At 40.9% G+C, this 17,774-nt stretch overlaps 2 protein-coding genes across 4 annotated transcripts; both read left to right on the top strand.

The window, feature by feature from the left end:
* The first annotated feature begins 4,567 nt into the window (after positions 1 to 4,567).
* On the top strand, positions 4,568 to 13,485 carry lnpk (lunapark, ER junction formation factor). 3 transcript variants are annotated; one of them, XM_060868889.1, is made up of 14 exons: positions 4,568 to 4,642; positions 5,002 to 5,198; positions 5,982 to 6,023; positions 6,396 to 6,583; positions 6,670 to 6,728; positions 6,865 to 6,905; positions 8,272 to 8,355; positions 8,450 to 8,501; positions 8,700 to 8,909; positions 9,001 to 9,106; positions 9,407 to 9,477; positions 9,580 to 9,744; positions 9,853 to 9,939; positions 12,539 to 13,485. In XM_060868889.1, exons 2-14 carry the CDS (start codon positions 5,013 to 5,015, stop codon positions 12,721 to 12,723), a joined length of 1,476 nt encoding a protein of 491 aa, XP_060724872.1. In that variant the 5' UTR covers positions 4,568 to 4,642; positions 5,002 to 5,012; the 3' UTR covers positions 12,724 to 13,485. The 3 variants fall into 3 exon arrangements, with proteins under 3 accessions (XP_060724872.1, XP_060724874.1, XP_060724873.1); XM_060868891.1 differs by having other exon boundaries at positions 4,569 to 4,642; positions 5,139 to 5,198; XM_060868890.1 differs by lacking the exon at positions 9,853 to 9,939 and having other exon boundaries at positions 4,569 to 4,642.
* Positions 13,486 to 15,390: 1,905 nt separating this feature from the next.
* Positions 15,391 to 17,752, top strand: atp5mc3b (ATP synthase membrane subunit c locus 3b). The gene is made up of 5 exons (XM_060868895.1): positions 15,391 to 15,469; positions 15,658 to 15,733; positions 16,558 to 16,635; positions 16,904 to 17,094; positions 17,456 to 17,752. Exons 2-5 carry the CDS (start codon positions 15,695 to 15,697, stop codon positions 17,568 to 17,570), a joined length of 423 nt encoding a protein of 140 aa, XP_060724878.1. The 5' UTR covers positions 15,391 to 15,469; positions 15,658 to 15,694; the 3' UTR covers positions 17,571 to 17,752.
* Positions 17,753 to 17,774: the final 22 nt, after the last annotated feature.

The following is a 17,774-nucleotide window of genomic DNA, read 5'->3' as shown; positions in this document are numbered from 1 at the left end:
TCTGTAGTGAAAATTCTTCATGGAACATGTCAAGGATCACCTAGAGGAAAAACCAAGAGTCTATCTATCTATCTATCTATCTATCTATCTATCTATCTATCTATCTATCTGTCTGTCTGTCTGTCTGTCTGTCTGTCTGTCTGTCTGTATGTCTATTAGGCTGTAGTGAAGTACCCCATTAAAATAATAATAATAAAAATAATAATAATAATAATAAGTATTATTATTATTATTATTATTATTATTATTAATATTATTATTATTATATTAAATAGCCTAACATTCTAAAGTGGTTGTTCTAAGAATGGATAAAATACTACAGAACATTTACATTTCTCTTCAGCGTGCTAGACATAAGCTATAGATTTATAAATTATTTCATTTATAAATCTACATTCATTATGTTACAATTCCTATAATTCATGAACAACAAGCACATTTTATTTAATTTTTATGTAATAGTTTAATATAGATGTCCCAGTGTATTTTATTATTTATTAAGGTAATATATGAGATATACACACACAAAGAAAATGAAAGCATTAGTTACAGATGACTCTTTCTGCATCCATATCTTTATTTTTTTTCGTAATATTTAAAAACAGCAAAATCTTTCAAAAGATTTAACAAAACCAATAACAATAAAATAAATAAATAAATAGTTACAAAAGCTCTGTACAATAAAATAAATAAATAGCTACATATTCATGTATTATTGCAAGAAACTCGTTTAATTATGAAGGCAGACTTGAATTAGTGTTAAGGGCTCCAACTAAATTGTGCGCAGTTCACACAATTTATAATGTAATGGTTTTAGGTTCAATTTTTTTTATTTATTGTGTCTGATTTAATATGTGTTGATAACGGTGTGCGCGCTCCCGTGTGTCCGTGTGCGCGCGCTCGCTTGCTTCATATTATTTGTTCCCTATTCTTTAGTTATATATCAGATAAATTCAGAGTAGATTAATGTCTGAAAACGTGGTTTTGAGGACCGAATCTCGGCAGCGGTGCTTTTGCGTCGCTCATATACTCCCCTAAAACCGAATCTGTGATCTGTGAGCCGACACACATTCGGTTCTACAGGGTAGATATAAACAAGCAGAGCCAGATCTTCAGGACATCAGCAGGGTTCGTCAGGTCTGTCAGCACGAAAACCGCCTGGAAATAAGAGCGAAAATAAACTCAATGCGCGTTGGAAAGAATTTTAGCGCATTTCCTTTCGCTCACTAATAATTCGATTTATTATAAATAAAGGCTTTATTGTGATTATGTGAATCCTCGAATCTTCTGTCTGGTTTTAAATTCGTTTGTAGACAGATTTATTATATATATATATACGTTACATTAATATAAGAATACAAGACTAATGCAGCTGTTCACATCTGTTCTGTTTCACATTTCAAATTTAATTCGGTTCAAATAATGAAATTACACTCGCTCTAGAAAGAAAGATTGTTCTTATATGTTCTTAAATATGTAACTAGGTTTAATTTTAGACTATCGAGTCAACAGAGAGTCTACAGTCTGTCTTTCTGTCTTTGTCTCCATCTGTCTTTGTCTGTCTGTGTGTCTGTCTGTCTCTCTTTCTCTCTCTCCCTCGCCGCATTGCAGTAAAGCAGTAAAATGTAAGACTAAACTCTCTTCTCTGTTACTTCTTTTTTCTTTCTTTCAGCTCAGTAATAACCAAGAAGAATTGTTTTTTTTTTTACATTAATACCCATTAGAATATTCTAGGCATAAAACAGAGCTGCGTGTGAAGTTAAGACAGAAAGAAATGGACATGATGCGGATTCGGGGTGCAACATGATAGTGAAAGTGCAGACGTGGGAATCGTTTTAAAATCTTATCTAATATCTATATTTAAAATAAAAACTTTTCTTTTTCTTTCTTTCTTTTTTTTTTTAAAGAAAAGCATTCACACAAATGAAACTGGGTTAAGAAGAAAGCATTACTGTTGGTTTTGATGGATGGGATGGATGGAGAGATGGATGGAGAGATGGTACTTACCACCTGACGCAGAATTTTTTTTAAAGAGGTTGTTAAAAATATAGATAGAATTATAATAAAAATAATATTAAAATAAGATTTTCTTTTAATGAAAATAATTAATGCGACTGCATAAGCGCGGGTCGAAGCTCCGGACGGAGGCAGAAGGAGAAGAAAGTGTCCTGCGCGTTATTGGAGCGCGTGGGAAAGGAGCGGAGAAGGGGCCGGGACTGGCGCGAGCTCCTCGCCTCTGGTCCGCGGCGGGCCAATGACGGACGCGCGAGCCTCGTAAAAAACAACAAAAAAAAAACGTTTTTTACTACCGAGGCTGTAAATCAAGCCCGAGCTCGGATACCTTAGAAACGGCTCCGATTTTTTCCTAGCGCACAATGGAAGGGCAATGAAGAGAGCACCAGGATTCACACCCTCAACGGAAGAAAAAGCACGAAAAGACACACACACACAAACACACACAAACACACACACACACACACACACACAAAGAGACCCGATGCGGCTTTATGTTGCAATAGTTGAATTACAGGCTGTTTAACTCAGTGGCAGCGCTTTACCTAAACCTAAATTCTATAACAAAATTCTATTATATTCTATAATATTCTGACTGAATTCTGTCTCTGAATAAAGCGACAGCAAAGTCTCTGGGTTTCAGTTCAATCGGGGTTACATCCAGTGTATTTTATCATGGCTTGTTCTCATATAAACTAGTATAATATATTTAATTATAAATTTTTTATAAATATATACAAATTATTATTATTATTATTATTATTATTATTATTATTATTATTATTATTATTATTATTATTATTATTATTATTTTAAAAGACTACATTTTCTTTTAACGGAATAAATATTCTGGAAGCCACACATCAAAATGGGTGTCGGTTTCTTTCCAATTCATGAATTTTATTAGGGTTTGTTTTTTATTATATAATAATAATAATAATAATAATAATAATAATAATAATAATAATAATAATAATAATAATAATAGGTCAACGTAGAAAATGAATTCTAAATGTTGGAATAGCCAAAACTAAAATAATAATAAATAATTAGGCTGCTTTTTATATTTGAGTTTTTCTATAAGCTTTATTTTCTGAATGAATACTAATAATGAAAAGAAGAAGTAAAAATGAAGTGTGGTATCTCACCTGGTGGGATATAGCATACATCTTTCTTTTTTTTTTTAACTTTAAGGTACAAAATGGACCTTTGAGAGCACTGATAATCCCCTAAAGCTAATATAAGGAACCGATAGCACAAAGATACACTACATACATGCACAAAAACACAGCAACAAGTAAACCTAATGTTACTCAGTTTATTTCTGAGAGTGTTGATTGTTATAATTGTCTAATTATATTTATATAAAAAAAACTAGGTTGTGTTCTGCAACAGCATCCCAGCACAATAATCTCTGTGACACAGTAGTAAATACCTAAAGTGAAAAGTAAAAGTGACATACGGCTAAGTATGGTGACCCATACTCATCCAAAGTGCACACACACAGCAGTAAACACACACACACTGTGAACACAGACCCGGAGCAGTGGTAAGCCATTTATGTTGCAGCGCCGGGGGAACAGTTGGGGGGGGTTCGGTGCCTGGTCCGAGACTCGAACCCACAACCTTAGGGTTAGGACTCTCTAACCATTAGGCCACGACTTCCCCCCAGTACCTCATGTAACTGCTGCTATAATACTGTGTTCAGCAGTATTTCTGCACACATAATATTGTTTAGACATACAGTATTTGCACTGGTCGGTGCTGTTTTTGTGTATTGTCTTTTGTGTATTGTATTTGTGTAATGTCTTGTATTTTTTGTTTGCACTGTCTTTTGTCCTGCACTGTCTTGTCTCTCGTTTTGTCTTTTGTCATGCACTGTCTTGTCTGCCTTTTTTGTCTTGTCCTGCACCGTCTTCTTGTCTTTTGTCCTGCACTGTCTTTTCTGTCTGGTTTGTCTTGTCCTGCACCGTTTGCACCAGGTTGCACAGTTGCACTTTATGTGGCTAAGACATATTTACTAAGTACTTAGCTCTGTCTTTGTTTTATGTAGCACCATGATCCTGGAGAAACGTCGTCTCATTTCATTGTGTACTGGGTTGAAATGACAATAAAAGCTTCTTGACTTGACTTGAGCAGAAAGGTGGTCGAAAAGGAAAGGTGGACAAGTAGGAAACATACAATTAAAAAACAAAACAAACAATACAAATAGATTATACTGATTGATTAGTATTTGAATCTTCTGTAAACACATTTATTTAAACACATTCAATCTCAATGTTTTTTTTCTCTCTCAATATGACACCCAGATGTTAATTGCTTGGGTTAATTCAAGGTGTCAGAGCAGGAAAATATTAAAAATGGTTCAATAGGTTCTCCAGGACACCACGGTTGGTAACTTTTCCAGTAGCTAATAGCAATATGCAGTGAGGACATTGTTCTTTTTTTTCTGCCAGTTGTTTTTTTTTCTTTCTTTTTTTTTTAACATTTTGTTTTACTATCGCCAGAACGTCCTTAGAGACTTTTATTTTGAAACGACCCGAAACGCCCACCAAAAAGCCGGAAGTAGCTGTTTTAGTTTGTTTAGTTCTAACGCAGGCGTCGTAGCGCCTCTTGTGCTCAGTGTTTGGTAACTAAATCTTTTATATTTTATGTTTAATTGATTCTCTTTGCAGCAATTTTATAAAGTATTACGGATATTACTTGCTAGCAGCATATAAGGTTACTAGCTATTTAAATGACATGCTAGCTAAGCTGCTAACTAGGAACGTCTGAGTGACTGTAATGAAGATAAAATAAAATAAAAATAAACTTCTTTTTCCATTACATTGAATAAAAATACATATGTTTAATTAAATTTATATAAATATATTTTTTATATTTTTTAACCTTTTATATATTTCGTTTTTATATATACATGAGCATTAAAGGACATAATAACTAGAACTGTCTTTTATTCTGTTATCTGCTCGTCCTTTTGTCCGGTAGATAATGAACCGATGAGTTGTTGCTCTCTTTCACAACACGTGACAACATGGAGCTGTTGGTGTGATCTGGGTCACTGCAGTGTAGAAGCTGTTACAAAGAAAGAATTAGGCTTTTCACACGTCTCTGTTCTGGTCCAGGTGGAGAGGAAGAGGAAGAGAGGAGCTGCAGTAATGGGGACCGTTATCTCCAGGTGGAAGGTAGGAAAGTTCTCAACAAATCTCTGACTGACGCTTCAGGATTCCTCGATCGTTCTTTCCGGTCTTTAAGGATGTCCCAGTTCTCAAAAACGGAGTCAGAGGAAATGATCCAGGATTGAGCAGATATGAGACTTCAAGAATTCCTTATCTCACTCCTTCTTACTAAAAATCTGCACATGAATGTGTATCAGTTTAAAAACTGGAACGAGTCCGTAATGAGTCCAACCTTCTTTAGGCAGGAAAAAAAAAGTCAGTGTTTTATTGCAGTATGATTTAGCGTTGGGGGCACGGGGGCATGTTGGGGGTTCGATTCCCGCCTCCACCTTGTGTGTGTGGAGTTTGCATGTTCTCCCCGTGCCTCGGGGGTTTCCTCCGGGTACTCCGGTTTCCTCCCCCGGTCCAAAGACATGCATGGTAGGTTGATTGGCATCTCTGGAAAATTGTCTGTAGTGTGTGATTGCGTGAATGAATGAGAGTGTGTGTGTGTGTGCCCTGTGATGGGTTGGCACTCCGTCCAGGGTGTATCCTGCCTTGATGCCCGATGACGCCTGAGATAGGCACAGGCTCCCCGTGACCCGAGGTAGTTCGGATAAGCGGTAGAAAATGAGTGAGTGAGTGAGTGATTTAGCGTACAGTAAACCGTGTAGATGTAGCACTGCGAATAATGTCGATACAACTGATAAACACATGAAAAAGGTGAATTAAGTACAACTTTAACGTGACCCGTAGATTTCTATGACTGTTGGTTACGTTTTTTTAAATCATATCCGATCTCTCTTCCAGGCGAAACCTTCCACGGTGGAACGTCTGGAGGAGTTGGATAAGGTAAACAACTTCTCCATCTAGACGTGCCTAATTAATGTTGGTATTTAGAAGTGAGTGAGTGAGTGAGTGAAGTGACATACGGCTAAGTACGGTGACCCATATTCAGAATTCGTTCTCTGCATTTAACCCATCCAAAGTGCACACACACCCAGCAGTGAACACACACACACCGTGAACACACACCCGGAGAAGTGGGCAGCCATTTATGCTGCGGTGCCCGGGGAGCAGTTGGGGGAGTTCGGTGCCTTGCTCAAGGGTACCAAAGTCGTGGCCTCAGTCAAACTCTCTAACCATTAGGCCACGACTTCCCCAACTTAACTAAAATTAAATCCAACACTGTGTCAGTGTCTAACGTGCGCCATGTCTTTGTAGGAAATTAAGGACCTGGAGGAATTCCGTGGGAAGAACCAGCGCATGCAGAAGCTGTGGGTCGGAAGATTGCTCTTCTACTCGGCTGCTCTGTACCTGCTCACCTGTTTCAGCGTTTATTACCTGTACCTGCCTGAGGAGTGGAGCGGCCGGCTCGTCACCTCGCTGCCGCTGATCGCCTTCCCGGCACTGTGAGCCTCACGATTCTATTTTTTGCTCCCGTGTGTGAGAATCGTGTGTATCACGTTCTTTCTATTTCTCGTGTCTCTCTTCACAGCGTGTGGTTCGCACGCAAGCTGCTCATCATCATCTTCTCCAAGCGCACAGAAAAAAACAGTGAGTTCTTAATGGGTTTATATTTGTTCAGAGGAGAAGTGTTGTAAGTTTAATAAATAGCTTTTTTTTTTAATGAGGATGATGATGATGAAGAAGTAGACGATCATTCTTATCGATTGTCACTTGTCTGTTTCAGATGAAAAATTAGAGGATTTAAAGTCGGAAAAAAGAAAAATTGTGAGTATTTTGAACATTTTGTCAGTGATGATTTTTATTCAAAGTTGCATTCAGTATTTACAGGTTATAGTAATGAAATCTAGAAATTATTACATAGTTATTACAACTCAGTCGCTCTCTCTCTCTTCCATTTTCCTCTCTCTCTCTCTCTCTCTCTCTCTCTCTCTCTCTCTCTCTCTCTCTCTCTCTCTCTCTCTCTTTCCTCTCTCTTTCTCTCTCTTTTCCTCTCTCTCTCTCTCTCTCTCTCTCTCTCTCTCTCTCTCTTTATCCCTCTCCCTTTCCATTTTCCTCTCTCTCTCTCTCTCTCTCTCTCTCTCTCTCTCTCTCTCTCTCTCTCTCTCTCTCTCTCTCTCTCTTTCCTCTCTCTCGCTCTCTTTCTCTTTTTATCCCTCTCTCTTTCCATTTCTCTCTCTCTCTCTCTTTTTCATCTCTCTCTCTTTTTCCTCTCTCTCTCTCTCTCTCTCTCTCTCTCTCTCTCTCTCTCTCTCTCTCTCTCCATTTTCCTTTCTCTCTCTCTCTCTCTCTCTCTCTCTCTCTCTCTCTCTCTCTCTCTCTTTCCTCTCTCTCGCTCTCTTTGTCTCTCTCTCTTTTTATCCCTCTCTCATTCCATTTCCCTCTCTCTCTCTCTCTCTCTCTCTCTCTCTCTCTCTCTCTCTCTCTCTCTCTCTCTCTCTCTCCCTCTTTATCCCTCTCCCTTTCCATTTTTCTCTCTCTCTCTCTCTCTCTCTCTCTCTCTCTCTCTCTCTCTCTCTCTCTCTCTCTCTCTCTCTCTCTTTCCTCTCTCTCTCTCTCTCTCTCTCTCTCTCTCTTTCCTCTCTCTCTCTCTCTTTCTCTTTTTATCCCTCTCTCTTTCCATTTCTCTCTCTCTCTCTCTCTCTCTCTCTCTCTCTTTTTCATCTCTCTCTCTTTTTCCTCTCTCTCTCTCTCTCTCTCTCTCTCCATTTTCCTTTCTCTCTCTCTCTCTCTCTCTCTCTCTCTCTCTCTCTCTCTCTCTCTCTCTCTCTCTCTCTCTTTCCTCTCTCTCGCTCTCTTTGTCTCTCTCTCTTTTTATCCCTCTCTCATTCCATTTCCCTCTCTCTCTCTCTCTCTCTCTCTCTCTCTCTCTCTCTCTCTCTCTCTCTCTCTCGCTCTCTCTCTCTCTCTCTCTCTCACACATGTTCTTGTGACACAAAAAAATGGATCAGAACGTTCTACACTTTGGTGACAGTGAGCGTTAATGTAGCAGGGAATATTTACACTATAGCACATCAGCTTCTGAATATTTATAAATATGATATTATTGCTGTTCTGTGATTGGCTCACACACACACACACAGCTCCTTACCAACTAAACTAAATTGCTTACTAACCGAGTTTGTCTTTCCAGCTTGAGGAGGTGATGGAAACTGAGACCTACAAAAATGCCAAGTTGATTCTGGAAAGATTCGAACCGGAGTCGAAGATGAAAGCGGTGTGTCTGTGCTTTCAGAGCCTCACCTTAAATGTGCTTACATTCCATTTTAACCACGCAGTATTTTTTATTCCTCGTGATTATTATTTTTTAGGAAGCTGAAGCGGCTCCAGTTCGACCCCAGTCGACACCCAAACCAGGACAAGGTGTGTTAACCTTTCCTTAACCTTCAGACGTGTGTGTGTGCGTGCCTGAGAGTGACACTTTCTAAATATACTGTCAATTAGCGTAGGTTTTGAGCCGCACATCATTAGACGCATTTACAAAATACCGTCCAGTGACATTTTGGACAAGTCTGGAAAAAAAAAAAAACAACCCATTTCTGTCTATAAAACTTACTCCAGAGGTGCGGCAGCGTCATGTTGCCATGTCCACACCCGGCCCCATGCCACGCCCCCCACAACACGGAGCCACGCCCCTTCGTTCTGCCCCTGGCGGCCCTCCTGATAACATCCACGGAGCTTCGGGATCAAGTCCGGCACTGAGCAGCAGCACGGAGACGCCACCACAGATGAGGAGGAATTTGAGCCCTTACTCCCCTGTGCTGGGAACAGGTCAGACACGCTTCATGAGGTCATGAGGTCATCTTCTTCTCTGTCTTTCTCTGGGATTTAAATACGTGATGATGATGATGTCATCTTTCAGGTATGCACCCCCCGGGTCCTCCGATGGCGCGACCCGTCCTCCCCCGAGAACGCAGTGCAGTGGACCGGGTCATCGAGTACCTGGTGGGAGACGGACCACAAAACAGGTGCTGCGTCTTTACATCAGTCGTAACACACACACACACACACGTTTACGTCCACGCAGATCTCTGAGTGTTATAAAGCCATACACTATTCTCCTAATCCATATATACGTCTGGAATTTGTTTAACTCCGCCCACCGCTCTAACTTGTTGTTAATATTTTTTATTTAAAATGTGCTTTTATTTTGTTACTTAAAGGTGCGACAACTGCGGACAAATACATGACCTGCTCCTGACTCCATCACACTCTGTCTAAAACATCTAAACAGGGTTTTCAATTCTTTTTCTCTGTGTGTGTTTCAGATACGCTCTGATTTGTCAGCAGTGTTTCTCTCATAACGGTATGGCCTTGAAGGAGGAGTTTGAATATTTGGGTAAGATTCGAACACATCGTCATGTCGGATTAATTTAAAACGATTCTGATTAATCTGTCGTATGTGTACGTGTATTATATGTACGTGTGTGTTGCTTGTCAGCCTTTCGCTGTGCCTACTGCTACTTCATGAACCCGGCGAGGAAGACGCGGCCACAAGCCCCCAGACTCCCAGAGTTCAGCTTTGAGCGCAGACTTCGCTCTGAGTCTCCTGACCCACAATCCTCAGCAGCATCTAACACTCCGGAGGATAGCGACGCCCACGAAGGTAACACACACACACCTTTAAATCATTTACGCAGTGGCAGGTCCTGTGTTACATCCTACAAAATGTTTCATCCGTTTATATTCTGTGTGTGTGTGTGTGTGTTTTTAGAAAATGTTTTGTCGAGTCCTCGTCCCCGTTCCTCAATAGGTGTAACTCCGTGGAGCAAAGTTCACAGTTTCAGCAGAGACCACACAGGTTCTATAGCTCACACTGCCGCTCGAATACACACACACAGTGCAGAGCAATGTCATACTCTTGAATAGAGGTGTGTGATTGCACTGTGAATAAGTATTTGTCCCCCCCTTCCAGTTTTACTGTATATTTGCAGATTTGTCACAATCCAAAAAATACAAAATGACAAAACAGGCTTTTAAAACGATTATTTTATGATATACAAGTAATGCAACACTGATATCACCGAGTAATTGGTCCCCCAGCAATGAAAAACAGGTGAGGGAGGACTAGGATAAGGCAAAAATACAAAATTACGGTAAATTGTATTTTGTGTTTGGGCAAATTTGGTTGATTTCACACGTTTTAATCAAACTTAAAAAGCCTGTTGACTTAAAGGTGGGGTCTCCGATGTTTGAAAGCCAATGTTGACATTTGAAATCACCAAAACAAACCCAAATGGGTCCCACCCCTGTATTGATAGCTCCGCCCACACATACATACGTAACCCAGGCAACTAATGGAAAGAAATGTGTCTTTATTACAGCTGAAGGGAAGAACAATACGATTGTAGATAAACAAACTACAAAAAACTACATAAACTACATAAACAAAAAAAAAAGCAAAAATGACACACAAAGGCATATATTAGTTCTTCTTACCTTATCATAAGCCTTTCTTCTCTTTCTTTCTTTGTTTTTATCCTCCATGTCAATGTTAAAACCGCTTTCTGCTATTGTCACACATGCGCACTGAACACTCTCTCCGCCCATATTGACAAGACACGCCCCTTTCTGCTCATTGGCTACATTGGTTTGTTTTGATTTTTGTTTAGTTTGTCGTCCCGACTCAGTTTTCTGAAGCATTTCTCAAACAACGTAGACCCCACCTTTAAATTCAATGCAAGTTACTGAGTTTTAAAAAAAAATGTATTGTATTTTTTTAACAGAATTTAAACTTTATAGTAATTAATTATTAGGTTTTATTTTGCTGCATTATGTATTAAAGTCACGTAAAGGAAACACTTTATAGCGAATAGTTAAGAAGACGTGTGCTATGATCATCCTAGTGTCAGGTAAAGATTTTAGTATCCTTTTAAAACTAGAAACACACAGTCCAAACACACAGTCCAAACACACAGTCCAAACACACAGACGCGCTCTTTCTCTTTTACACCGCACGTAGTCGACGCTTTCAGTAAACCGAACTATTGTTACAAATCAGCTCGTATGCATGTGTTCCCGAAAACACTGCGTTAATTCAGTGTGTGTGTGAAAAGTGTGTGTGTGTTTTACCTGATGCTGTTTTTAATCTCTGTAATCAATCTTCAGCGCATGCACATCCTTTATTTGCCCCCCCCCCCCCCCCGCTCCTGATCCTTTCACATGTTTTTTCTTGCTTCATCTCGTCCGCTTATCTTCTAGATATCGAGTTTGAACCGCAGACAGTTCGATGGGTTAAAACACCAAAATGTTCAGTCCAGGTTCTGAATTGGCTTGAGTTAGTTTCATGATGATATGAAGTTTGATTGTCCCTCCGTTAGCACTATTTGGTGGAATTAATCGAGCCTTTGTGCCGGATTAAATCCGTATGATCAGGGTTCCTACATATCCTGGGAGAAAATGGAGTAAATATGCTGGACATGTTAGTTGTGACACATAAGTGCTGAGCTGCTGAAGCATTGCGTACGTGTTTTGCATATTTTATTCGGAGCAAAACTGTTTTAGAGCAGAGATATTTAGGTAAATTTGTAGATACGTGACGTGACATACAGCTAAGTACGGTGACCCCTACTCAGAATTTGTTCTCTGCATTTAACCCATCCAAAGTGCACACACACCCAGCAGTGAACACACTCACACACACCGTGAACACACACCCGGAGCAGTGGGCAGCCATTTATGCTGCTGCGCCCGGGGAGCAGTTAGGGGGGTTCGGTGCCTTGCTCAAGGGCACCTCAGTCGTGGTATTGCCGGCGAGACTCGAACCCACAACCTTAGGGTTAGGAGTCAAACTCTCTAACCATTAGGCCACGACTTCCCCAGTAGATCTTCAGTTGTATGTAATATATAATTCCCTGGTCTAGATCCCAGGGGGAAATTGGGGTAAACACGCAAAGTGAAATGGCTGTGCTTTGTTTGGGACTGAATTTTGACGTGAGGAAACCCACAATTTTTTTCTCTGTTGTCTGTAAACTTTAAACTTTGATTTTGTCGTCGACTTTTTTTTCCTGCTCCGTCCGCCCTCTTCTGCATACCTGAACTCATATATCTCCATGATTGCTTAGTGTCGCTGTGATTGACAGGACAGAGATTATGACCGTGATCGACAGAAATCGGGACCCTGCGTTGACATTTTTCCAGCAAAATCTCATTTAATGTAATTTAATGTGAACATCTCTGGTGTTATCGAAGTTATTAAATAAATTGTATTGTCTGGGAAATCATTTCCTAAAATCTGTCGGAACCCTGATTAACCGACGCAGTCTTTATCTTTATCCACCCCGTGCCACTGATTGATCTTTAGCCTGCATGAAAATTAAATCGATTTTCTGAAATTTCCTGCCATTTGCACCTTCATCCAATATCTGGTCTCCCAGACGCTAATAACAATGTCGTTGTAGATGATGTGGAACCTGCTGCCTCTACTGACGTACCGGAGACGGAAGTAGCCGACGCCCCGCCCACAATCGACGCCCCGCCCATAACCGACGCCCCGCCCACAATCGACGCCCTGCCCAAAAGCGAGGATGTGCCACGACCCGATGAAAGTCCCGCCCCCTGCGAGGAACAAGAAGCTCAGATATGAGTTCAGCTGCAGCTCTGGATGCTCCAAATGCTGTGTGTGAATGTTTTTGAGGGTTTATGCAGCCTTTAATTTATTTCTTAGTATCTCTTTTGCTGAAATGTATTTGCACTAGTTTGTTTTTTTTTGCGCCAAATTCTAGTATCACATAGAAAGAAAAAAACACGCACTCCTGAGCTTTGGTATATACTGTGTATTGTATTTAACACAGCTTAACTAGCCAGTTGGAGGTTCTGTAGACCTGTGTGTGTGTGTGAAAACACGCACTCCTGAGCTTTAGTATATACTGTGTATTGTATTTAACACAGCTTAACTAGCCAGTTGGAGGTTCTGTAGACCTGTGTGTGTGTGTGTGTGTGTGTGTGTGTGTGTGTGTGTGTGTGTGTGTGTGTGTGTGTGTGTGTGTGTGTGTGTGTTAAAGAAGTGTGTGTGTGTGTTAAAGAAGTGTGTGTCATTTCAACCACAAATCTATAAAAGTGTAGAGGAAATAGGTTTTTAAACACAGCAGGTTAGTATCAGATTTTTTTTAAACATTCTGTAAATTTAGACCGTTTTCCTCCTGTTTTTCGACAAGACGGACTTTGTGGTATTATTTCTTTCGTTTACAGTTTCAGTTCAGTGTAAACTACAGTATTTCGATCAATTTGCCAGTCGTTTAACTTGTTTACCTTTTACGTCCGTCTCGAACTATCGTGTTCTGGTTGCTTTTAAATACTTATTGGTAATTAAAAAACAATGTCTGGTGCCTTTATGTAAAAAAACAAATAAATGGAACCTGAGCATTGCTGGGACTCTGACGCTGTTTACACCTGATGGTTTCATGATCGGATCCTGATGCTATTTGAACCGTTTACTTCTAGAACTTCGTTATTTTGTTTTGTGACGTGGTTGTATTTCACGCTCGGTTAGAGTTCACATCCGCAAGTTTCTACATGAAGTCATAAGGATGCTCAAAACGCATGAAACGATGAGGCGTGAACAAAGTCAAAGCCTAGTTTAAATGACCGCTTCTGCAAAGATAGACAGCAAGACTTCGCGACAAGCTTCCGAGAAACAGCAGCGCGCCAAATAACACGTGGAGTCCGTGTGTTTACCATCGTCTCAGTCAGCACCTCAAGCTTTGGCTGTTCTACAGATTGTGTGTCAGTTTAGAAATACAAAATTATAAAGCAGAAAAACTACAGCTTTTGTTCCGTACAGTTTCTGCCGCGGCGCTCGCAGAACTTTTGATGACGTGTCTGTTTACGCATTCAATAAAAGTCTTTTTCTGCGGCACGTGTTTCTGAGACTCTGTCTGTGTGTGTTGTTTAGACGTAGATCCGACTTTATAAGGTCAAACGTCATCTGACCGTCATCTGATTTGTATTTAAATCTTTAGAATGTTTTTTTTACTTATGTGAATGTAAACTTCTGTTCAGGAGTTTAAAACATTTAGGAATTGCCTTGTTTTTGAAAGAAAATCAATTTTTTTTAAAAATTAAAATAACTTTAGATTGATAAATGAATTGCCCTGCGATGGGTTGGCACTCCGTCCAGGGTGTATCCTGCCTTGATGCCCGATGATGCCTGAGATAGGCACAGGCTCCCCGTGACCCGAGGTAGTTCGGATAAGCGGTAGAAGATGAATGAACGAATGAATGATAAATGAATCGGGGGGGGGGGGGGGGCACGGTGGCTTCGTGGTTAGCACATTCACCTCACACCTCCAGGGTTGGGGGTTCGATTCCCGCCTCCGCCTTGTGTGTGTGGAGTTTGCATGTTCTCCCCGTGCCTCGGGGGTTTCCTCCGGGTACTCCGGTTTCCTCCCCCGGTCCAAAGACATGCATGGTAGGTTGATTGGCATCTCTGGAAAATTGTCCGTAGTGTGTGATTGCGTGAGTGAATGAGAGTGTGTGTGTGTGTGCCCTGTGATGGGTGGGCACTCCGTCCAGGGTGTATCCTGCCTTGATGCCCGATGACGCCTGAGATAGGCACAGGCTCGAGGTAGTTCGGATAAGCGGTAGAAGATGAATGAATGAATGAATGAATGATAAATGAATCAGAGAGCTTTTTGCGTGGGATTTCTTACTGACGGAGAAGTTTGACGTTGAGGAGATTTTTCGTAAATGACTATTAAAGGGGAAAAAGTCCAATTATAAGAATCTGGGAGACAAAAAAAAACTTTTATATTCATTATTTGGGACTGGTTTCTAAACCTGTCGTCTTTGGAGGCAGGTCACCAATTTTGACTTGGATTTTGACTTCATGCTGATTTATTATTTTTAACAGACTGTATTTTATGTGCCCACGTGTTTGAGTTATTTGAGACAAACCTTTATTATGTAATGATCAGGAAACATCAAAACGAGTTGAAAGGTCACACAAAACAAAGCATTTTTATATAAAGAATAAGGTATAGTTAAGTTTGACTGTTTTAGCTCTGACGTGGTTAGGCAGAGATTTTTAAAAATAACAAACAAATCACTTTTTAAAAAAAAAAAAATCTAAAATTTCATTACTGCATTCGTCCAAAGTAGAGTGACCTTGAGTGACGCATGGCGTTAGACGATACGTCCCGTCTGGTGCGCTGTGATTGGCTGTAGGATCAAAGGGCAGGTCGTGAAGACACATGCGTTAACCAATCGCGATGTAGAAGGCGGGACTTGTAGGATGTTGTTGCGTTGTTGGAACGCCCATTATCCGTGTCTTTGGTTAAATAGCGTGGCGCACATGCGCAGTGCGTCCTCAGCGGTACGACCTCTGCAGCCGGGTAAGTGAAGGAGAGCTAACGCGGAACTCTGGTACAATCTACGGATTTTTTTAGCGCTGCTTTGTGTTTGTTTATTGGTGATAAAATTCTTATGATATTTCTGCCCTTGAGCTGCTCCTGTTTTCATGCAATTGGGTGTTTTATGTGTGTAAACTCTGATTGACCTTTTAACCGTCGTCTGTGTACAGATTCGGGTTCCTGTTGACTGAAGTAATCAGAGACAAAATGTTCACCTGCGCTAAATTCGTGTCCTCCTCTGCACTGGTAAGTGTGATCGTACCGGACGGTCCCGTCTTCCTGATCTCTGTCCCGCCAGCTTAGCGTTTTCTTATGCTAATGCTAATGCTAACGTTAGCTCATATGCTAACGTTAGCTCAAATGCTAGTGCACCAAGTGCCTTTTGTAAATTCAAGGTCATTTCAGCAGCCGGCGCCTTGACCGTTGTCATGGTAAAGCTGTTTGAGTTAAAAGTACCACTTTATAAAGACGTTTTCCGGTTCGAAGTCATTTCTAAGCGGTTTTTAGTTTAATTCAGGCCACAAAAGTCCTTAATGACAGTTCGACTAGTTCCCTAGCTAGCTAAAGACAGTTGCTTCCTGAATACACAGGACCGGTTTGGACTCCACTGTAGAGTCCGTGATTAATTTATACACCAATATGTAGATGGTCCGGATTGAGGATGAGTCACTTTACGAATGCATTGTGCTCTGGAGCCCTATTCAGACATGGTTAGTTTGTGTCATGTACTTACAGGAGTCTAAAAGCCTCTACATCAAAGCTTATAATAAGGAGAATACGCTCCTGTCTCTGCGATGTGCACAATTGATCCAAACTGTTGCTGATGTTCACGCTCAGTGTTCGGGAAAACATGGAAATGTTCAAACGTTCAGTGGGACAGTCGTTCAGTTTGGAAGTTCAAGTCAGGATCTTAGTCATCGTCCTCGATATCTGCACAAAATGCAACGCTTTACAGATCCAAATCTCGCTTAGATTGATGTGGAAGGGGTACAAGGACTGCAGCATGCATTATATCCAGAAAGGTACTGCTATCTTTTATAGCCCTGTTTTTCCTCATTGTGTCTCTCCAGGTCCGCTCTGGCTCGAGGGTGCTTTACAGACCTCTCTCTGCCTCCGTGCTCTCCAGGCCAGATGGCAGATCAGCAGAGGTGAGCGTTCGTCCTGCTCGTCATGAACGAGTAACTGTACAGATACACACGTGCACTTGATTTGTCTAGTTTTTTTTAATGATGGATTCTTGTGCAAAAGTCAGAGGTGACTGAGGAATCTCTTCTGGGAGTTGGTGGGGTTATTAAACATTACAGTATTTGGGTGTAAAATGGGAAAGATGATGAACAGAGTTTGATGACTTTATACAGCAGCAGCTCTTTGAGGTTCTCATTTATAGTTTTTTTTTTTCTCCGTTCCTCTCTCTAGGCCAGCCCAGTCCTCCTGCCACAGAGCGCCGTATCCCAGCTCACACTGAGGGGCTTCCAGACCAGTGCGGTGAGCCGTGACATCGACACAGCCGCCAAGTTCATCGGCGCCGGAGCCGCCACTGTGGGAGTGGCCGGATCGGGAGCCGGAATCGGAACCGTGTTCGGAAGCCTGATCATCGGATACGCCAGGTATGGAATGGCAACGTGGTTTTAACAAAACTACAGTAAAAATCTTTTGCCCTGCTCCACTAATGGCCTTATTCATCCGGAACCCAAAATAAAGCTTAAGGGTTTATTTTGAGATCAAAGGGCTTACACTTTTAGCAGTTTTTTGTTTTAGCAATTCAGAGAATAAATAAATCCCTGACACAAGTAAGTAAATAAAGCAAATGTTACAGGGCTTGCATGTTATTTGATTTGAGCCTTTGACCTCATTTTGATTTTACTATTGAAGTTGAAAAACAGCACCTACGGAGAGGTAAAGACTTCACTAATGAACTGCAGCATGTGGAGTTTATCCAGCGTTCTCATGCTCTTTGTCCCGTTTCAGGAACCCGTCTCTGAAGCAGCAGCTGTTCTCCTACGCTATCTTGGGATTCGCTCTGTCTGAGGCCATGGGTCTGTTCTGTTTGATGGTCGCTTTCCTCATCCTGTTTGCCATGTAAAGTCTGCACCGTCGTTCCTCTCCTCCTCTCCTCTGCGTCTCACACCGGCTGCCAGTTGTGTGTTGGTGTCGGGACAGTTGTAAATTTTCCAGGTTTTTGTTGTGGAAGGCTGACAGACTAAACAACATGTATTGTAAAGATGTATTCAATTACAGCATTAAAATACATGTTTCACTATTTAACTCTGATGTGTGAGGATTTTAT

Source organism: Tachysurus vachellii, chromosome 4 (assembly GCF_030014155.1).
Source record: "Tachysurus vachellii isolate PV-2020 chromosome 4, HZAU_Pvac_v1, whole genome shotgun sequence".
Lineage (NCBI taxonomy): Eukaryota > Metazoa > Chordata > Actinopteri > Siluriformes > Bagridae > Tachysurus > Tachysurus vachellii.
This window is presented reverse-complemented; position numbering and strand designations above follow the sequence as displayed.

Coding starts and splice junctions, on each gene's coding strand:
- lnpk (XM_060868889.1), top strand. CDS start 5,013: ATGAGTTGTTGCTCTCTTTCACAACACGTGACAACATGGAGCTGTTGG. Junction 8,502..8,699: donor GACACCCAAACCAGGACAAG/GTGTGTTAACCT, acceptor AACTTACTCCAG/AGGTGCGGCAGCGTCATGTT. Junction 8,910..9,000: donor CTCCCCTGTGCTGGGAACAG/GTCAGACACGCT, acceptor GTCATCTTTCAG/GTATGCACCCCCCGGGTCCT.
- atp5mc3b (XM_060868895.1), top strand. CDS start 15,695: ATGTTCACCTGCGCTAAATTCGTGTCCTCCTCTGCACTG. Junction 16,636..16,903: donor CAGATGGCAGATCAGCAGAG/GTGAGCGTTCGT, acceptor TCCTCTCTCTAG/GCCAGCCCAGTCCTCCTGCC. Junction 17,095..17,455: donor CTGATCATCGGATACGCCAG/GTATGGAATGGC, acceptor GTCCCGTTTCAG/GAACCCGTCTCTGAAGCAGC.